Genomic DNA, 22689 nt, shown 5'->3' with positions numbered 1-22689 from the left:
ACAAGAGCACCAGACAGACGGGGGAAGAAGAACAGGAGCGGCATCGTCTTCCCATATGTGGTTTTGGCTGTCAGAGAAACTCAGGAGGGTTTTGTAATTATGTAATGTAATAATTTACTGTACAGTACAGGCTGGCAATGTTTTCATTTTCCAGACTTATGACTAAAAACTTCCATAGAAGTTTTACAAAGTGGACAGCTGCTTTAGTTTTACCAGTTTGGTTTTCCTTCCCTGTTTCGATGTGGTCCATATGTGTCCAGCATGAGCGTGCTGGCCTGTTCCAGGTTCAACTGGCAGCGCTGCAGAAGCTCCTCGCACTCGGCTCTCGACCGCAGGCCCAGACGAAACAACTGCTCCACCTACAACACAGATGGAGAGAGGAGCCATTTAAGGCAGGGAGTTGTTTAATGTGGACTGGATTTTGCTCATTTGCACTACTGTGTGATATGTTTTTTAATGTCCTGTGCGTTTTTTTTACTTAATATTTACTTGCATTTTAAAAATCTGAGTAGCCCAAATGGAGCCTGGCAGTAGTTAAAATAGGCACAGAAGTCATTTTGCAGATGTTCCCTTCATCCTCATGCTCATTCAGTCTGCAGGCAACAACACTGACCATCTACATCCAAGGTTCTGTTTTATCATTTATTTTATTTTATTTTATCATATTTTTTACCAGGAATTAAGTGAAAAATTCAGCTTATTTTATATATATTTTTTATTAACTTTGTCGCAAAGGTTATTTGATTTTAACGTTTTAGAGTGTTGGAAACAACATCTACTCGAGGACACATCAGATGTTACAGACAGATACGTGTGGTTGAACTGTAATAAAAATTGGTCTTTATCTTCTTCTCTGGTGTGGTATTCAGGGGAAAAGGGCTCGTTCGAGATCAGCCAGGCCTGCACAGAATCGCTCGCCGCACAATGCATGCCGGTTAGATTTGCGTTCGCCTTGATCCTGACGTGCTCTGACGTCATGCACACACCACCCACTGCTGCAGCCTGCTGGGAATTGGCTTCATGTGTGTTGGATCAAGATAACTCACTATATGCACCTGAAACCCTCATCTTACATGTTTCTGCAGGTTTGTACAGTAGAGCAGCAAAGATGAATGTATAAGTTGTCTACTATTAACTAATATTTACCATAGACTGGACGTAGCATACCCGTCGGGGTCAATTCTCTCGACTTGATTTAATCTTACTGGTCAACGGGAGACGCCATCTTGTCAGACTTTGACTCCGCCTCTTTATCTCTTACCAAAAAAGGGCATTTGTGATGTTGGGAGGAAGGAGACGTCCATCTGACTGACGTTTACCTCTGAGGAGAATTGAGGGCTGTTGGCTAGCTGTCACTCAAGAGGCCACGCCCCTAATTATTCATACAATTTAACCTTCAATAAAATAAAAACTAGCCTGGTACAAAAACATTCACCCTCAGTGTCATGGAGATATGACCTTAACATCCAGACCAGAATGTTTTTTTTTTACCAGGCCTTAAACAGGTTTAATTATGCTGTGAAACCGGCCTGTTTAACATGGGGGTCAATGAGAAACTGCTCTATTATGAAACCTCCTAGTGGACACTCAGAGAACTGCAGTTTTTGGCACTTCCTTATTGGAGCAACCAGGAAGTCAGTGTGGTGGGCATGGTAATGAGTAACTATTAAATTAATTGCCAAATGTTTTGATAATCAATTAATCACTTTGAATCATTTTCTTGAGAAAAAAAATTTGATCATCTTGTGATTTATTTTCTTCTTTGCTTTATGTCAGTAAAGTGAATGTCTTTAAACTGTGGACAAAACAATGAAAGGCAAGGCAAGTTTATTTGTATAGCACAATTCAACAACAAGGCAATTCAAAGTGCTTCACATAAAACATTAAAAGCATTGGGAGAAATAACCCATGTCATTTGAAACATATAAAATATTTAAAACGCATAAAAGGTTATTTTTAAAACATATAAAAGATGGTTACAGTTACAGAAGTTACAGTGCAGTTTACTGAAAAGCAACTGAGAGTTGCAGCAGACCTGCAGTTTTCTGGAAGTTTGTTACAGATTTGTGGAGCATAAAAACTGAACGCTGCCTCTTCATGTTTAGTTCTGACTCTGGGAACACAGAGCAGACCTGTCCTAGACAATCTGAGAGGTCTGAATGGTTCATAGCTGAGCAGAAGATCCAAAATGTATTCAGGCCCTAAACCATTCAGTGCTATGTAAACCAACAGATGTATTTTGAATCGGGCATGAATTTGAATATTTTGCACTCCCGTCCGGCCCATAATACTGAAACACAGGAGAGAAATGAAACCAGTGAGAAGCAAATGATGAGTTGTTGCTGCGTTCAGTGGGCGACATTTGAGTTCTAAGAATCGACCAAGTGGAAACATGGACAAGAGCACGGCTGTGTAAAAATTCACCTCCCACCGGAGCTCTTCCACTCCAGCCCAATGCTGAACATGTTGCAGCTAACGTTAGCACAGACAACGCTGAACATGCTGCAGCTACCATTAGCACAGACAACGCTGAACATGCTGCAGCTAACGTTAGCACAGACAACGCTGAACATGCTGCCGCTACCATTAGCACAGCCAACGCTGAACATGCTGCAGCTAACGTTAGCACAGACAACGCTGAACATGCTGCAGCTAATGTTAGCACAGACAAGGCTGAACATGCTGCAGCTAATGTTAGCACAGACAACGCTGATCATGCTGCAGCTAACGTTAGCACAGACAACGCTGATCATGCTGCAGCAAACGTTAGCACAGACAACGCTGAACATGCTGCAGCTAACGATAGCACAGACAACGCTTCTAGGAGGGACTGTCATTAGATGATGGATAGTTTTTGTTTCTGTGTTTTTGAAAACATGGAGAACAAGCACTCTTAAACTTAAAACTATTTAATTTATGCCAACGATATTATTCTAAATATTTTTACAATGTTAGGTTTCCACTTTTCTTGAATATACCGTACTAAGCACTGCTTTATTTTTTACAATATATTAAGTCATATATCAAAATCCATTTAAATTGAAAAATGTTGCTACTTGTGTTAAATATTGATATGCGATTAATCACAATTAATTAATTACAAAGCCTCTAATTAATTAGATACATTTTTTTGAATCATGTCCCACCACGCCTGGTGATATAGTTATGTAGATTTGTGTGTCATCTGCATAGCTGTGGTAACATATGTTGTTGATTTTCATGATCTGAGCCAGTGGCAGCATGTAGATATTAAACAGAAGAGGCCCCAGAATGGAGCCTTGGGGAACTCCACATGTAATTTTTGCCCGCTCAGATGTGTCATTTCCTATAGACACAGTTGTCCCTGTCCTTCAAGTAGGATTCAAACCATTTTAATGCTGTGCCAGAAAGTCCCACCCAGTTCTCCAGACGGTTTAGTAATATATTGTGATCGACTGTGTCAAATGCAGCACTGAGATCCAGTAATACTGGAATTTTGCCATGGTCCGTGTTTAAATAGATTTCATTGAATACCTTAACAAGAGCCGTCTCGGTTGTGTTGTGTGGTCTAAAACCTGACTGGAAGACATCAAAACAGCTGTTCATTAAAGAGAAGTTGTTCAGCTGCTTAAAAAGGACTTTTAAAATGATTTTGCTGAGGAATGGGAGGTTTGATATTGGTCTATAATTGTCCATTAGTGAAGTGTCTAAATTGTTCTTTTTTTAAGAAAGACTTGATGACAGCAGTTTTCAGGGCCTGTGGGAATACACCTGAGAGAAGGGACGTGTTTACAATCTGTAGAAGATCTGAGGCCATGCAGTTTGATCCATCTTTGAAAAGGCCTGTTGGGAGAATATCGAGGGGGCAGGAGGAGGATTTCAGATGTTTTATAATGTCCTCCAAGGTCCTATGGTTAATCAAATGAAACTGTGCCATGGTATTTCAGTTTGCGTTAGGTGGACACATGGACAGCACATGTCCTGCACCTGATGTGGAGGCACTGACTGTTTGCCTAATTTTTTTGTCATTAAGACAAGGAGGCCAATTCATTGCAGGCCCTGGTGGAAAGCAGTTCAGGGGCTACTGACACAGGAGGGTTTGTTAGCCTGTTGACAGTACAAAACAAGGCACGTGCATTATTATTGTTTTTGGCAATGATGTCTGTGAAGAAGGATTGTCTTGCACTTTCAGCTTAGTGGGTGCAGTGGCATCAATAATATCTGTAATTTTCACATTGTAATTATCAACAAGATATAATTTACTGGGGCCCAGGGGAGGGTTGGTGTGGAGGAGAATCCTGAATAAATGTTCCACAGGTGTTTTCTGTGATATTACGTTTTGTGATGACTTTTCTTTGAACATCAGTCTGCACAGAGAGAGCACTCACACAGGAATGATCAGAAAGAGCAACATCAATAACAGCAACCTTAGAAATGCTCACACCCTTAAACATTACTAAGTCCAGAGTGTGACCTTGGTTGTGTGTGGGCTTGGTTACATGCTGAATAAATCCACGGTTATCAATGACACAATAAAGTTCTTTGGTTCCTTTGTCATAAAGTTTGTCAACATGAATGTTAAAATCAACAACAATAACTACACAGTCAAAGTCAGTACAGATCATAGAAAGCAGTTCAGAAAATTCTTCAAAAAAGGTGGCACAGTATTTGGGAGGCCTGTAGAAATTTGAAAACATAACTCGGGAGGAAGAATTCAACTTAAGAACTACATATTCAAAGGAGGCAAAGTTTCCATAAGATATCTACTTGCATTGGAGGGAATCATTAAACAGGACAGCCACTCCTCCTCCTTTCTTATGAACTCTGGCTTCACTTAAAACTGAAGTTGGGAGGAGCTGATTCAATAAGAACAGCACCACTGTTATCCTGATTTAACCAGGTTCCAGTTAAAAATAAACAATCAAGATCATGCTCGATAATAAAATCATTGATTAAAAATGTTTTTCCTGCCAAGATATTTAATAAGGCTAGATTTAGTGTGTTAGCATCATTATTATCTGCCCCATGTTTTAGGATTGGCTGTGAATGAAGAGGGAATGATGCTAGATTTGATAAATTTGCAGAATGAGTTTTATTTATTTTTTTGCTTAGCCTTTTTCGATTACTTATCAAGACTTGAACTGTGAAAGCTATTGACTTGGGCCCTGAATTCTACTTGAAAAAGCCATGAGCACATCCGTCCTGTAGTCTGAGCCGAGCACATATCAGTTAGAGCTTGCTGTTTTTTTTACACAAGTCTAGCTGTACTGTTATCAGGCTGTTGAGACAGAGGATGATTCTGTCGTCGAGGTGGAGGTGGTGCATGATGTGTCTTTGGTGATTTGGCCAGAACTGGATCTAGAGCGAGTGATGGAAGAGGGATCAGTGGGGGAGGATGGAGTGAGTAATTTGAGGGATAGAATCTAGGAATTGGGCGTGGTGTGAATTTGGTCCCAGCAGTGACCAGCTGTTTCATGTGATCAGTGAACTCCAAGAGAGGGGAGGAGGGGGACAGGGTGGGTGTAGAGCAGGTGGAGCTGGATTGTGTTTGGGGTGGGGGCGTAGGCAGGTCTGTCATTAAGGTACGAATTTTCAATAAAATAACTGAGTGGATGGCACATGCAGCTGAAAGCCATGTTTTAAGAAGTCTTGAGAATTTCTCAACTCCTTTTCCAACACGCAGCAGAGGCCCACTGATGGACACTTCAATGTTCAGACAGCTGACTGGGTTTAGCAGATCAATTAAGTCTTGCTTCAGTACTTCAGACTGCTGTTTCACAACATCATTTGACCCTATGTGCAATATAATGCGTTTCACCGTTTGGTGCTCCTTCATGATAGCCATGATTTTTTCATTCATGTCAGATACCATGTTCTTGGGAAAACAAAGAACTTTGGTGTTCTTACGGCCAAAGTTTCTCATAGAGTCACCCTCAATCAGAGTTTCAGGCCCAGGCATTAGCTTTCTCTGTGACCTTACTGAGTTTCTCTTTGCTCATACCTTGTTGTGAGAAGGTGAAAAATGATCCAGGTCTTCAGATGGGGATCCAGGATCCTGCAGCAGTGGAGCAAACCTTTTCTCTAGTTGTACACATTGTTGTTGGGGAGGTTTTTTGTTATTCCTCCCTTTGGCAGCTGTCCGGGGCTTTGTCCTGCTAGGAGCAGGGGTTGATGAGGCCCTATGCTGGGATGGTAGAGCAGGCCAGACGATCACATCACAAATCCCAATGCGCTGGGCTCTGCCTGTTTTAGTCTCCCAAGCATTCCTCAGGGAGATGCTTTACTCTTAGGCTTAGCACCAAGAGAGTTTCTTCGTAGTGCTAACTAGCCGTGTGTTAGCATTTTCTTGTCCACTGTTTTGGGGCCATGGTTAAGTTGTATCATTCCCACATTGTCCATTCACTTCCACATTCACTTCTAACCCGTGTATTTTGGTTTCCAGTACTGCAGTCTTCTGGAGATGTTTGTGGTAGTCGTCTTCAAGAAATGGAGGCATCTTGCTGCTAATTAGCTTTGGCTCGGTCTCACCGCAGGCTTTTGCTATGGGTAGTACTCAGGTCGCAAAAATATTTAATTATGGCAGTAGTCTGTTATCGACAAAAAGTGTATTGTCCCAGTGATTTAAAGGTATCCAGGAGCAGCTGCTCATAATTTATCTTAGAATAAAGCATGAATATCAGCACAGAATTGCAAGCAGAGGCTAGAGCAGGGAAAAAAAGCGTTTGCACTGTAAGAAAGCCGGAAGAGTGCATTTGTGGGAAACGCTTATGTTTTTCACCATTTTCTGACATTTTATACATAAATAATTGACAGTAAAAAATATCATTAGTTGCAGCCCTGCTGAGCAGCCCTGTAAAGGATCAAATAGAAACCTTTAAATAATCCAGACTCTGTTTGAATCTCTGTTTTTGTTCTATTGCTGCACCAAAGACGCATAAGTGTACCTTCAAATGATTTACAGCCTGAGGGATGTTCCAGTTATGACTCTGCAGAGCGGCCTGACACTCCTCCACGGTGACGCCATGCACGGCTCCTTGGACCTGTCAATAATGCCACGAGCGTATAATTACTGCAAGATTAGAGTTAATAGAAACATGGCTGGAATTATGGATTGTTTGTTTTTTAGGAAAGGAAAAACACTTCTATAAATCCAAATTTGTAAACAATTACAAAGCCTTGAAAAAAGTAAAACACATCGTATATATAACACAACCATTAATGACAAAACAAGTAGATTTACAGTTTTAATTTAAACCTTGCTCAGTCACTTGTACAATCAATCAAATTTGTAATTCCTCATCAAGTGCAACAGATTTCCTAATCCCCGGAAAGCACTTTACACAGTCAATACACACTCCCACAAACTGTAATGAAACTACTTCTTTCTTTGTGTTCATCCTGAATCAACATCTAAACAATCCTCTCTCCAGCCAGTGAAGGAACAGATGAGAATCTGCTGCTTTGTCAGCTTAAAATCAATGAATAGTACAGGGTTGTGGGTTTTATTTTATATAGATACTTTAAAAAGTGACAAGTCATTTGACTGATTGGTGTATGTGTGTGTGGCAATGATATTAAAATAATAAATGATAAGGAAAAGGAAAAAAAACATGTGTTGTGAAGTTAATCTTTCTCTCACTTACCTGTGCGACGCTTTGTTCCTGTTCCGTGCTGGGAGGTGCAGCTCGTCCGTTATTGTTGTTGTAGGAGGAGTTTGGTTTGGCTCCGCTGGGATGCTGAATCATGGGTTTGACCGCCGCCATGTTAGCTGCGCCGTATCTGATACAAAACATGTTGACAGTTTTCGCAATCAAGTAAATGTTTGTGGTTATTTCATTCATCTCTTATTATGTAAAAAGCTGAGGTGAAATATATATTTTAATAAGATCACAGGAAGATAAATAACTGCAGGAATACAAATAAACTAAATAAATTACACTGAAAATAACTTGAAGAGGTGACGTCGCTCGAACAGGATCAAACCTGTGTAAAAAGAAATGTTTTTTTTTTTTTTTTTGCTTGAGTGAACAACACTTCACAAGCAGACAAATCCGGCGTGTTTTGAGTGACGGCTGTTCTCCCTCTGGGTGTGACGTGTGCGAAGATCTTTTGGTGTTTCTTGTATTTTAGGAACAATTAGAGGGAAGATGGAAAAAGCACACAGGAAACTAAACTACAAAACAATGTGTCTTCTGGATTTGGACTGAATGATGATAGTGGAGGAGTTTTAATGTGAAATATTTCAAGACTCACTTTAGCTCAAGGCTTCTAATCATTTTCTGTCCCAAATACCCATACAGATATTGTTTCTCTTTTGTGAGTTGCTTGATTTTTGCTTCCTATGGATGGTCTCATTTTTGTGTTTGTCTGTAACTGTGTGTTTGTACATGTGCTGCTGTCTGTCTTGGCTGGGTCTCCGTCAAAATAGAGATTTCAAATCTCAATAGGACTTAAATAAAGGTTAAAAAAAAAAGTCTTTATCAGACAGAAGTCAGACTTTATTTATGGGACATGGGCCAAACTAAAAAAGAATCAAAAAATATTTTTTTGTTCAAGTGTTAATTTATCTGATAAGTTTGGTTTTAATCAGTTATTTGATGCTATAAAAAGGGGATGAAACATCCTGATTGACAGCTGTGGCAGACTCATGATTGGTAAGGCGGGTTTGTCTACTGCATGTTTTGTCTACTGCATGTTTACATTGTTTACATCATATACACCCATTCACATGTCTGCTTACATCTGATACACGCATGTCTTTCTACAATCTCACGCCGACGATGTTCTCTGTATCTAACCTGTACTAACACACTAACATCCTGACACTTATTCTACCTGTACTAACACACTAACATCCTGACACTTATTCTACCTGTACTAACACACTAACATCCTGACACTTATTCTAACCTGTACTAACACACTAACATCCTGACACTTATTCTACCTGTACTAACACACTAACATCCTGACACTTATTCTACCTGTACTAACACACTAACATCCTGACACTTATTCTACCTGTACTAACACACTAACATCCTGACACTTATTCTTCTCTTACACTTTATTCTTGTTGTTAGGTTAGAAAGTTTTGTATAGTTGCACTGTCGATATTTGCTGCTCTGTGTGCCCTGGAATGCCCCCCGGGGACAAATAAAGTTTTTTGAATTGAATTGAATTGAACTATGGACGGGACTTCCGATAATGCCTAATCACTACTGCACTGGCTCTGGCTCCAAAAGATGCTAGCGCCCATATCCCAGATATTTTTTGCTTCACTTATGGACAGTGGGAGGAGGTGGAGACGTCCATCTTTATATGTATATAGTCTATGAAAGAAACCTAAGGGAAAGTCCAGTATAAAGGTGCAAACATTACAATCTTCTTAAAGCTTTCCATATAAACTTGAATTTTTTGTAAAAAGTAGCCCCCTGTGGGTGGCGAGTGGTTAGAGCAGTCGCCCCATGTAAAGAGGCTGAAGGTCCTGAGGCAGCGGCCACGGATTCAACTCCGACCTGCGGCCATTTGCTGCATGTCTCCCCTCCTCTCTCTTACCCCATTTCATATCTGTCCTCTGTAATAATAAGGCTTGAGAAACTGCCCAAAAAATAATCTAAAAAACAAAAACAAAAAAGTAGCCCCCTGGGAGCTAGTTTCAGGACAAGAAGCTAGTTGACATTGTTTGAGATCAGCAACACACCTCTCCAGAAAAGCTGGACGCTCTGGCAGCGGGGCGGGAGCAGAGTTCTGGGAGCTGTCAATCAGTGAGGACAGGCCACGCCCCTCGCGAAATGCAAGAGGATCCAGTAAGGAGCCGGATGAGTGGGAAGAGGAACCACGAGTTGTGAGCCGCGAGGAATGTGATGCGGCCTGGGCTGGGGAAGAGGAGGACGGGCCGGAGGACAGAAGGGGACCCAGGAGTCCGGATGCTCGACGTGGGGAGATGGAGAGTGGGGGAGGAGGCAGGGCCACAGGGTAGGAAGACAGCGGTGGTACCAGTGGGAGGGGAGAGGAGGAGCGGGAGCCTGGCTGAGAGAAGGCATGGTCTCTAGGTGGGATCTGAGGAGGTATGTCTTCCTGGTCGCCCAGAGAGATGGAGCTGGAGCGCGCCTGCGGGTGGGTGGTGCGGGCGGAGAGGTTGCGCTTGGAGGGACGCAGCGGGGGCACGGGGCTGCGAGGAGGCAGCACCGGACGTTCCTCGAAGCAGCAGGGAAACGAGGAGGTGGGGGACGGAGGGGGCAGGTAGATCTGTCGGTGGGGGCCCAACGGAGCCAGGGGCAAAGGGAGGGGGGAGGAGGGGAGGGAGCGGCCTGTCACCATGGGAACCTGCAGCTTCACCATCACCTAAAGGGAAGAAGATGGACAGAATTATTAGCATGTGTCTGTTTATGTTCATCCGCACAGACGGAGAGTACCCTTCTCTACCTCTCTCTGTAGTTCTTGGAACAGGTCGGCTGACTGCGACTCGCTCCTGCCCGCCACAGTAGCACTGGGCGTGGTCGTGGTCTCCTCCGTAAACCCCTTGTTGATAGAGCGCACCTCCTGGTCTTCTGATTGGTCCTCCAGCTCTGTAGCAACGGCGTCGTAAGCTGGCTGAGGGAGAGGCCAGTCCAGGATGGACGGAGTGTCCTGAGGACGAGAACGATTGACATTGGAAAAGCGGAGACAGTGTGATACGTAGCCTGTGAATGTTCTCATTTGTCCAGGTCATCGTTACCCCCAAAGTAGTTTCAGTCAAAGCAACTGGACTTGGTTACTTGTCTAGGAAGACGTTTCACTTCTCATCCAAGATAGCGTCACAAAGTAACAAGTTGGAGTACGAGTAACGTTAGCGTGTTCATATTGCAACTCCACTAGCTTAACCAAGATTGGGGTCATCCTTATTTGTTTGGGTCCTCACTGTGATTGGATAGAGATATGTCCAATGGATGGACGTTTTTAAGTGCAGTTTGAATGGTAAAAATCGTTTCAGCCACTGTAGAGATATTATTGTCTAAAGTCAAGAAAATTGTCCATAAATTTGAGGGAGTAGGTTTCAAGGAGAATAACATCAGTAGGCTATAAGCTGTGGGTGGCTGATTTCAACGTAACCGATCCGAGGATACAAACGCTGAACAGCTGACCTAGTTAACAGTATTGATGAGATCATAAAACCCTTTGATAGGTCTCCTCAATGTGTCGTATTAAGATGATTTTGTGCTGGGGAACATATTACCCTGGGGACACAGATGATGATGATAGAGCCAGAAGATAAGAGGAAAAATTCCAAAGCAATGTGTAAATCACTAAAGCATGAATGTGCATATGATCTTTCAATAAAAAACAAATCTATCACACTGTGCCTACCTTGGGCTCAACCAAGGACAAATGTTAATTCAAGATATTTCTTGGCACAACATCTAATCTTGGGAACTTGGTAACTGTAGTTAGGCAGAGTGAGGTAGTCTTTGGTCTTGGGCAGGATTTTTAGGAGCACACTTGCTTTCTGTGTGTGTTGGCGTGTGATGGGAGAACCTAAACATCAAGGTATCTGAAATCAACAGATGTGTAAAACCATGCATGGAAATGTAAATCTGCTCGCTGTCCTGTGATTGCTGCTTATTTGAGGTGGTGTGCGTGAAGGAATAAACAGTACATGCTGTTCTATGCAAATCATCCTTCCTATCATCCTCAGCTAAATAAATGGATAAACAAACTGAAAACACCTCCAGTATCCTGCGTTATCTGATGGTGAAAAGCATTTTTTCCAGCCACAGCAGCGTAAATCATTTCAGGGAAACGCCTCGGAAAACAAGCTGCTGTTCATTGAACACACTAAAAGATACAACAACACCCTTAGTGAAACACGCTTATCGATCCTCTTTGCTGCGGAAACACTGAACATTAATTATTATTATCTGATCTTATCTTGTGTTTTGGGTGACCATATCTGATGGCAACTACTGATCGTGAACGTGACGTGCTATGTTTTCACAGCACCCAGCATGCTGGAGTTTCGAATGCGTCCGTAGTCGCTTGTAGAAACGTAAGTAAATGTTTGCAATGGATAATAAATGCGTGAGTATGTATTTGAAAATGATTAAAGTCATGTATAAGGCATTTACGAGGACGCCTACATGCCTACAACAGTGTGACCAGTTAACTGTTCCAAATTATTTTGCTCTTGTTTTGCTCAAAAGGGTTGATTTGTTCAAGCCCACAAAGTTAAATAGCATAGCGCTGAGGGCTGTACATTGAAGGTTAATTTTCTATAAAATGCTTAGAAATAAAAGGGAGAAGGACCAGAAAAGTTCTTCTTACCCCTTTTGAACAATATCATTTGAGTTGTTTATTTCTTTTTTCCCTTTTTATTGCTTATACGTTTTATTTTAACCAGCATGGCTAGAACAACTGGTATTACAGACAACGCAGCTGCTAAAACCAATTAATATGAATAATTTAATTAGTTTTATGAACAAATCAAATTAATTTCGTTTGGAAACTGGGTAGTAGCTATGATTGTGGGGCTGGGGGGAGGTTCCACTGAAGAAGAATAGCTTGGAGCAGCTCATGAGTGAATGTGAACTAGTTCATTTAATAGGTGTGAACTGAACTTTGAGCCAGCTCTTGTGAAGTAGGGTTTTCACATCTGATCCGATTAACCAGAAGTTAACTACATGCGTGATATGAAGGGTCTATATCTGATATATCCTGTACTCACAAAACATTTAATCTTCGTCGAGGAGGACTCCGAAAGATAGTCCTCTTAAAACATCTTCACTGAGCTGTTGCGACCAATCGGGTATGTTGTAATATCCAAACAATGTAGGTGTAGTGCCCTACATGTCCTACATAGACAAAGTCTGACTGATTGTACATGAAACAAAGAGGGTCATGTGAGAAGCCTCGTAATAATCAGACTATAGTAACCATGACTGTCAGCTTTTACGTCTTGCCCAACTTGTGCATGAAAGGACGAACATTATTAAAGGAAAATTCTGAGTCTGGAGAACCACAAACGCCAAAAAACAGCGTGATAAGAGATATGCCTGGGGCCGGTTTCACAAAGATAGACTTTGACTTTGTCTTAGGGGCAGGGTGGCTTAAAATAGTCTAAAATGTCAAAACTAATCTAGCAGCAAAAAGACTGTAAGACTGGACGAATGCTAAAGACAAGTCTACAATATTTTTGCAAAACCGGCCCCTGGAAATAAATGTTGCTTTCTGCTAGATCATTTCAGGATTTGGTCTTAGTGACTTATGAATCCTCTTGACTACTTCTAACTTTTCACAGATTTAGGAGCCAGTTCTAGCGCGAAAAGATAATTAATCAGCAAGTTAGAAGATACTTTTAAGCACCAATCAGTCAGACAAGCTCTAAGCATCCATCATCCCCTCCAACATAACAGTCTGGTGTGGTACTTTGAGTAACATCCACCTCAATCCTCAAAACCATCACAGAACCACTGCGTCGCATCTACAGCAGACTGACTATTCCTTTAAAAGTGACGGCAAAGTGTTTTCCCATCCAGTCACTCTCTGACAGCACCTTCAGTGTGTCCTCGTCTCGCGGCCACGTCTCAGTGAGCGGCGAGGGCGTGGTGGAGCTGAAGCTGTCGTCAGTGAAGTCGATGAGCGACACCTCGCTTTTGGCCGAGCGCACGCCGGAGCCCTCCCACGGCCGGAGCTTCAGCCCCAGGGACACTCCCAGCCTCTTCAGCCCTGATGAAGCGTTGGTGTCGGCGCTGTCATCCTCGTCATAATCATCAATCACAGAGTCGTAGAACGGCTCTGGACACAAACACACACACAAAAAGAGTTAGGAGACGGTCGAGTAGAGACAGCACGGAAGAGAGGAAGAAGAGAAACACTTACTCTTCAGCAGAACGGCGGGTTGGGGCGGACGAGGAGGAGGTTGCTCTGATGAAGAGAGTTTTAGGCTTTTAGTTTACCTTCACTCTAACCTCAAATGACTCTGACACAAGGATGAGCTCAGTTTTCTACATGATGACCATCACTATGAGCTATTAAAGAGATTCACATGTACAAACATATTCAGATCCTTTACTTAAAAGTACTAAACCACACTGTGAAGTAAAAGTGCTCCATTCACGGCTTATTTAAGTATTATCAGCAAATTGCACGTTAAGTAACAGTACTTACTGCAGTAAACTGTTCCCTGTCAGTGTTTTCCTATTATATATGATGTTTCTAGATTAATATTCATGCTGCATTCATGTGTATGTTGCATTTTACCAGTGTAGATGTTTAAACGTGTGCTCATTTAACTCCTTTATAAACTGTTGAGTAGTTTAATGTACAGCAATGCCTCATATTTTAGATCATCATATATTGGTGGAGGCGCTATCTCTAAAAAGTCATTTTTTTGTGCATTCTTTCTGCTCACTCAAGAGGTTTTTAAATATTTATTTTAAGTTTAAGAATGAGAGAATGTTAACAGGCATGGTTCTGCCAAAACCACTTATTCTCAAAGACTGAAAGAAACCTGTTTTCCAAGATTCACTAATAATTTAAAATGTGAACACAAATGTAAAAAACCGTGAGGTCCCTTTTTGCAAATTCTCTATGCAATTTGATGCATTTGCAAAATATGTCTATGAAAAAATATTCAAAAGAATGAGGGACGTTTCTTTACACATAGAGGAACGCTTCATCCTTCAAAAAAAAAATCTAATTCTTGAGATACAGGATTTTTATTGGACAGGAAGGGGATAAACTGTAATCTGGAAAGTAACTAAAGCTGTCAGACAATAGGAGTGGAGTCAAAGGTACAATAGGTATTATTTTACATTAAATGGAAATACTCAAGTAAAGTGAATAACTTAAGTACAGTACTTGTTGAATATGTTTCAAGTTTTGGATGAATTTACTTTTGGAGCGGTTGGGGAGTTTAGTTGGCCGTGTGGCGCCCGAGTCCATCCCAAGGACGTCAGGAGGGTCCATGGGGTTCCCCAAATACAGACTGAAAGGAAGCAGACACTTAAATCAGATTTTAATGGAATAAAGTTGTAGCCGTGACTAAATTCAGAATCAGTTTCTATGAAGATCATCTTTGTATAAAGGCTAACAACTTTACCTTTATACGGCCAATAAATAACATGTGGACACACATTGCTGCTGTAATCACTGGCAACATAATAAAAACTTAACAAGTGCATCATCTGTTGGTGAAGTGTTGCACTGCTGCACTCCAGTGGAAGATTACAGTACACGCAGGGCTACAGAAAGCACAGGGTTCAAGCTTGATAGCAGTGAAAGTTTAAACTTCATCACTTTTGATTGACACTACAGAGGTATTCATTCACTACATGTTTATCAGAGATAGTAATTTGCAGTGGTGTTGAACTGGACTGCATTAATACAGTGTATATATCTTAAACCAATCACACTCGTCTTTAGCGGCCCTTGCAAAATAGATATTGAGATAGTGGGCTGAAACTCTAAGCTTCTGAGGGGAAAGAATACAATGTTTTACAAAAAAAAGGCAAAATAATAAAGAAAAGTCAGAATAAGAAAACATATTGATTTTTATTTATTTTAATCATATTTTAATACCCTCAGATTTATCTTGATAAAGTGAAGAATATTAAACTAAAAACTTTAGCAACAAACTCAAGTATATGACTATACACACTTTATTAGGTACACCAGTATAATGTAATGCAATCCAACAAACGTTCCAGCCTCTGAACCAGACGGGCCAATCACAACCGTGAAATTATAGAGGGAGGGAAGTCTGAATTTTGTATTTGCTATTATAAAGACATGTTTACAGCTGCCTACTAGTGTTTCAAATAAAATACTTAATTCATACAACTTCAATTAGTGAGTCATTTTAACCTGTCTATGCGATCTGCGTGTCCCCAGCTCCTGTGAGGGTCCGTATCCCCGTGCCCAGTGTGGATGAAGGAGTGTTTGAGCGGTCGGCTGATGTCATGGGCAGACAGACCGGCGACTGAAGTCACCACGTGACGAGGAAACTGACCGACACGCAGCGTTCCCCTGTTCTGACCTCGCCACCAGTAGTGCTCTGCCCTGCAAACACACGTGAACATTAGATAATAATGTTTGCCATGTGACAAGTTGCCTGCTCTCCTGATTTCTGTAATCGTCTATCGTCATTAACAATAATGGGACTTTGTAACAATTTGTATGAATGACAGCAAATCAATCAATGTTTGTTTAGCTGCAAGACACACACACACACACACACACACACACACAAACACACAGAAGACACAAGTTCTATTACGAGCCAGTAACGAACCAGTAATTACAGTAATTTTCAACACTGCAAGGAATACAACAAAAGATGTATTTGTTGTCTTGTGGGACTGAGCTTCATTCAAAATCAAGTACAAACACAGTAACCAATATATTTCTTAGACAGACATCACTGTTCCACACGTCCGTCCATGTGCTGTAGGGCTGGGTGATTATTCAACATGATCATTTTTTGTCTTTCAATGGAATCAATATTGTGATAAAATCAAAAGTAGAAAAAAGACGTATATATCATCAAAACAATATAGAAATGTCTGTTTTTTATATTTACGTCTTTTGGACTACGCTTTACGTTCTGTCCATTTTGCACTAAAGTTCCTAATAAAATACTCAAAACCTTTCATATGTCAAGTGTTTAATTTACTCAGAAGCTTACAAAAATAGGCTTTACCATGTGGTTATTTCAAATGTATTTATTGAATTACCAAAAAACATGCTTTATCGTGATATACAGTATATCGTTATCGAGATATGAAAAAAGACCTATGTCAGGACAGAAGATTCTGACCGTATCTCCAGCCCGACTTACTGACCTTCCCTCTATGATGGTGATGACGTCGTTCATTTTAATCTGGAGCTTGTCTTCCTCCTCAAAGTCCTGCAGCGCTTTCATATCTGTCGGCATGGTCTGCAAAACACAAACACACACGGGTCTGATGATGTATTACTGACATCACAGGATCATTAGAGACAAACACTTCATGGCTTTCTGTCTAATGCGGATTTATTTGTTCCAATTTGCTTTGCAGTTTATCGTCCTTTGTTTGCCCGGTGCATCACTTTGGTGACACGCTTCTTTTTACAAGAACACATTTAGTGATAAATATGATTATTAGCTCTTATGATTAACTTCTTCCTGCAGCTCTCCCTTTCCCCTCTCTGTCCTGAACCAATAGGAACTCTCTCTCTCTCTCTCTGAAATGACCTGTGATTGGCCAAATTCCTTTGTCATTGGTTAGATTTTCTAAAGCCTGAAAACATCCAAGAGGAGGTGCAGAAGTTTAGTTTTCTCCAAGAACACTTGAATTACAATATGATGAAATATAATTATGTTTTTTCGCCTCACATCGACAAAAATAAACTGCCCACCTCCCGTTTTAAGTAAAATTTTGCATGCAGGAGTTTTACAAAGTATCTTTTACAGTTTGTGTTACTTTTACTTAATTTTAGGATCTTCCATTCCTGCAGAATGGCCTCAATTTTGAGAGGCTAATGATCTAAACAAAATCAGTTTAGTTTAGTTTATTAGCGCAAAGGAAGTGAGAAAAAAACAAACTTAAATAGCATAGAGAGGTAAGAAACACGGGCTTATTTGTAAAAACCTTCCCCCTAGGATTTACAATATGTCATAATAATACTGTGGATATTTGTTACTTTAACACAATGAGATAACAAATCAGTAGTAGTATTAATAATAATGACGTTAATCAAATGTAAACACATCACACACACACTGAGCACATTATATGGCAAAGGTGTTTGTTTTTGTTAAACTTGAAATAATAGGTTGAGGTTTACTCTGACGCCACAATAACATTTGTGCTATAATTTATATTATCTGTTGTTACAAAGGGCTTATGAATCTTGTTTGGACTAAAGCTATTGTGCTACCTCGAGCAGGAAGTCTCTGAGGGCGATGAAGGTCGGTCTGTCCTCAGGTTTGGGGCTCCAGCACTGCAGCATGACGTTGTAAATATCCTGCGGGCAGTCGTCTGGTTTACTCAGCCTCTCTGCCTCCACGTCCACCTTGTGAAGGATCTGCAAACACACACATGAATAACGCAAGGATCATTATTACCTGGTGAGTTTTAAAAATGATCCTAGATTTTGTGTTTGTGTGTGTGTGTATATATGTGTGTGGTGTCCTCAAAGTGGGGGTGTTGGAATGAGCGCCCCCAAAGTGGACATAAGTAAGTAAGTGTGTGTGTGTGTACCTGGCTCCCATTAAGGCCCAGCCACGGCTCCTGTCCGTGGGTGAACATCTCCCACAGAGTGACCCCAAACATCCAGGTGTCAGAGGCATGAGAGAAAGAGCGAGACTTCAGAGACTCCGGGGCACACCTGGAGAGAGACAAGGACAAAGACGGAGATACAGAGAAAATGAAGAACTGCGGTGAGCAACACTAGAAGTGTTTGCATCACTGGAGCCTGGCTACAAAACTACAAGACAACACATGATCTAGTGCGCCCAGGACGCTCTTCTCACCACGGGAAAGGGATTTTGTGGCCCTCCTCCATGATGTATTGGTCGGTGTGTGTTGGCAGCGCTCTCATCAGGCCAAAGTCTCCAATCTTCACTGTTTCATTGGTGGAGAGCAGAACGTTGCGGGCGGCCAGGTCCCTGTGGAGGAAACGTCTCTGCTCCAGGTAGGCCATACCGCACGCCACCTACAAACCCACAGTCAGAAAGACACCAGGGATGGGATGTTTTACTTTTCTCCCACTTTGATACTATCACGATACTTGGGTGCCAATTCAATGTTTGCTACGTAGGTCACTCCAAAGTGTGTGAAGAAGCGATATCGCAGGTCTTTCCTTCCTGCAGCTGTCAGACTCTATAACCAGCACTACTGCTCCCAGTAGATCACACACCCAAACAAGATTTAATACATAATGACAATAAATGCACTATAATGTCCACCAACTAGGTTCACTTCACAGTGTGAAATACTAAGCTCAGGTGAATTTCAATCACAATGTGCAATACTAATATTTACTCTGTGCCTTGGTGTAAATTTAAGATATTTAAAATATGTTATATATTGTTCCTGTTATTCTTTTATTTTATATTTCCCTGTGTTTATATTCATTTTCTTTTCTATATTTTCTGCAATTTATTGTTTTTTTGTGGATGCTTCTTCTATAGTTGCTATCTACTACTTTGCTGCAGTAGGAAATTTCCCCTTTGTGGGAATAATACAGGTATGTCTTATCTTTTTTAATACTAAGCCGTGGGAAAATTGTTGAATCATACACTTCTTCAGACCTTTACTTTGGAAAAAAAATTACATTTTACAGCATTTTTATATTTAAAACCAGTCCTGCCAGGCTCTTTCAGAGTACTTCACTGGACTCTATACATCCCAAGAGTTTCTGTTTCCTTTTGTTGGTGCTGATGAGCCCTTTACGCGTCATTGTCATCTCCATCTGGTGTCACACAGGAGTGGACAGGATCTGTGAATTACTTTGAATATGAGAAGTAGAGAGCACACTAGGCTAACCAGACAACTGTTGCAGTGGACAGGCAGGGTGAGAATGTCCCAGTTTTGAGAATATGTAAAACGTGTGAGTGGACACGTGAATCCCTTTGGATATGTTAAGTACAGAGACTGTTGACACGCCTGTGCTAAAAACTCAGAAGAAGACAACTTTTTCTGCAATAGGCTTTTTATTGGCAAATTCACTACACCCCAGTAGCACCACCATTTAATGTAGTTTTTTACAGGTGAGTTTGGAGCTCCAAAATCCCTCTACTGCCTGGATGAGCTCCTCCCTGTTCCTTCAAGGGTGCAAGGCATGCCACACACAAGCTCAGTGGGGGTCAGATTTAGCGACCAATGGGTTCCTCTCAGCGAGAGGGCGGTCCTCATGGAGGCTGGGACTCCATTCCAGATGTTTGGCAATATCTCCCGTCAGCCAGCCTTTCTTCCTTATGCTCATGATGAGTAAGCTGGTTTGCAGGTTGATCCTGCCATCTCTGATGCCTGCAGACATTGTAGGAGTAGTTGTTCTTTAGCCTGGAAGTTGGCTTGGGGCTTGTAAAAAGCGTTTCAGGGAGTAGATGGAGGAGGGGACCACGCAGGTTGGATGCAGCATGTGTTGATACCCCTAGACCATTAGTGCCCATGGAGGGCCACTGTCCTGCATGTTTTGATTTCTCCCTGCTCCAACACACCTGAGTCTAATGATAATCAAACCTGTGACGAGCTTCAGCTGCTTGATAACGAGCAGAGCATTAGAATCAGGTGTGTTGGAGCAGGGAGAAACCTAAAACATGCAGGACAGTAGCCCTCCAGGAGCAGGATTGGGCAGCCCTGCCATAGACTGTATGGTTAATGCCTTAATGCCTTTGGATGCATTTTGGGTGGCACTGTGCAGGTTAGACCCCGCCCCTTAGGTCCTATTTAAATATGCGTGCCGGTGTGGCCATCTCATCTTCTGCTCTGTGCATACTACTGCACACTCTTCATTCATCATAACCTCAAAGACATTTTATGGAGGAGGAGAGGACTGCTCCAGGCCGGTCAGGGAGTGTGCGGCCTCCACGGTGCACCGTCGCATTCTTTTTCCAACCGCTGCTGACGCAAACATAAACACACCTCCAGCGAGGCGTGAGGCGGTGGACGAGAAACTCACCGCACCTCCAGTGAAGCGGGTTGAAAAAGCTGTAAGATACTGAGAATAATTAACCACATTTCTGCTTCTGTATTTAATCAATGATCATTTAGCTATGGACTCTTCACAGGCAACTGTTATAAGGACTGTCCGACTCCGGCCCCCCCAGGCGGACAGTAACCCGGTCGAGGTTGAGTGGTCCACATTGAAGTATAAGATGACACCCTTGAAAGAGGATATTCGGATACAGAGGGAGGAGAACCGGATACTGAGAGAGGAGAACCAGAGACACAGGGGAGAGATCCAGAGACACAGGGAGGAGATCCAGAGACAGAAGGAGGACATCCAGAGACTGAAGGAGGAGAACCAGAGACACAAGGAGGAGATCCAAAGACACGGGGAGGAGATCCAGAGACAGAAGGAGGAGATCCAGAGACTGAAGGAGGAGATCCAGAGATAGGAGGATTAGAGACACGAGGAGGAGATCCAGAGACTGATACAGGAAGAACTGAGACAGAAGGAGGAGATCCGGAGACACGGGGGAGAGATCCAGAGAAGCAGGGAGGACATCCGGAGACATGGGGAGGACATCCAGAGACAGAAGGAGGAGATCCAGAGACAGAAGGAGGACATCCAGAGACTGATACAGGAAGAACTGAGACAGCAGGAGGAGAACCAGACACACGAGGAGGAGATCCGGGGACAGAAGGAGGACATCCAGAGACTGATACAGCAAGAACTGAGACAGAAGGAGGAGAACCGGAGACACAAGGAGGAGATCCAGAGACACGGGGAGGAGATCCCGAGACAGAAGGAGGACACCCAGAGACTGATACAGCAAGAACTGAGACAGAAGGAGGAGAACCGGAGAATGCGGTCGGCTCTCACGCCTCAAAGACCAACAACTAACCCCCCCACCCAGCTCAACACCTCCAGCGATGGCAGACGGAACACCATCACATTCAGCCACAGCAGCGTGTGTCTCTTGTTCATCTTCTTCATCATGAAGTACCCCTCATCATTCTCCATGGTCATTATCATCGTCTCAGCACCCGGACCTGGAAATACAGGAGGTGAGACCGAAGGAGAACGGCGCTCTCTGGATAAAGAGCTATGGCCGCGTGGATCACTACGAGTGTTTGTTGTTTAGATCTGTGATAGCAGAAGAGAAATACCAGGCTTGGTGTACCACAACAAACTGGGATGGGTCGAGGGGAAAGTGGCAGCTGCCTCGAAATCTGAAGGCGTTCATCATAAACACTCTGTAGCAGAGATTTCCAAACACTTGGGGGCCAGAGATAAAGCTGGTGGTCAACCGGATTAGTGAGGTGCTGCGAACACCCCGTCTGTCGTGTGCAACGTTAGGCTACTTTTACTTTCATAATAAACACTGTCAAGCGTCTGCAATAATAAAAGTAACGTTAGGCAACAACGTCCTTTACAAGATGATGACGTGTGCATTTTATATTATATGTGCATATACAGTAAATTGGCTACGCGCAGCTGTGCCGTTGACAACTAGTCCCCTCATATTGGTGAATACTATACAGACATAATTTTACTCCACACTCCACACCACTGTGGGACAACAGAAACATTCTTTAAAAAAAGAAATCCTTCTTTTATAAAGAATAGATGGATAAGAAAATATGGTGTGTCTCAGATCTGATGGACGCAAAAGGAAACTTGTCAACTTGTAATGATTTTTACACAAACATATTCTTTAGCTTCATTAATGCAATTCCCAAAACGATTCCTTCTCTTGGCTTAAGAAGTGATATTACACACTAATTTAATGCCAACACTACCAAATGTATATATCTGAGAAATTCAATTCCTTGATTAAAAAATGTAATAATAATCCCATGAGGAGAATACTAAACACCCTAAACAATTTGTATTGGTAGTATTAGACTTTCGGGACATTGATCCTGAAAAAGTACTTACACTTAAATTCTGAATTCTTAAAAAATCCAATATTATCCAAAGCTAAAGAAATTCATTTTAAAATAATAATTAATATTTATCCTTGAAGTGAATTCCTTCGAGTAAGATTTAACTTTGAAACCATTGGATACTCATTCTGCA

The 22689-nt window shown here is 41.9% G+C and overlaps 1 protein-coding gene across 1 annotated transcript in view; it reads right to left on the bottom strand.

Moving 5' to 3' along the window:
• Nucleotides 1–209: 209 nt before the first annotated feature.
• tnk2a (tyrosine kinase, non-receptor, 2a) overlaps nt 210–22689 on the bottom strand; it is a gene marked incomplete at its 3' end in the record, with an annotated part of 33523 nt that continues 11043 nt past the window's right edge. The window contains exons 8-20 of the mRNA XM_083936043.1: nt 18473–18654; nt 18201–18327; nt 17878–18024; nt 16800–16894; nt 15823–16017; nt 14853–14944; nt 13837–13881; nt 13511–13752; nt 10408–10611; nt 9683–10326; nt 7623–7758; nt 6924–7019; nt 210–359 (exon numbers count right to left, since the gene is read on the bottom strand). Of these exons, the coding sequence (XP_083792169.1) occupies nt 210–359; nt 6924–7019; nt 7623–7758; nt 9683–10326; nt 10408–10611; nt 13511–13752; nt 13837–13881; nt 14853–14944; nt 15823–16017; nt 16800–16894; nt 17878–18024; nt 18201–18327; nt 18473–18654 (2355 nt within the window). The remainder of the gene's footprint in view (nt 360–6923; nt 7020–7622; nt 7759–9682; nt 10327–10407; nt 10612–13510; nt 13753–13836; nt 13882–14852; nt 14945–15822; nt 16018–16799; nt 16895–17877; nt 18025–18200; nt 18328–18472; nt 18655–22689) is intronic.

The sequence above is a fragment of the Echiichthys vipera genome (genome assembly GCF_963691815.1).
Source record: "Echiichthys vipera genome assembly, chromosome: 21".
NCBI classification, from domain to species: Eukaryota; Metazoa; Chordata; class Actinopteri; order Perciformes; family Trachinidae; genus Echiichthys; species Echiichthys vipera.
Note: the sequence above shows the minus strand (reverse complement) of the source record. Positions and strands in the feature narration are given on the sequence as shown.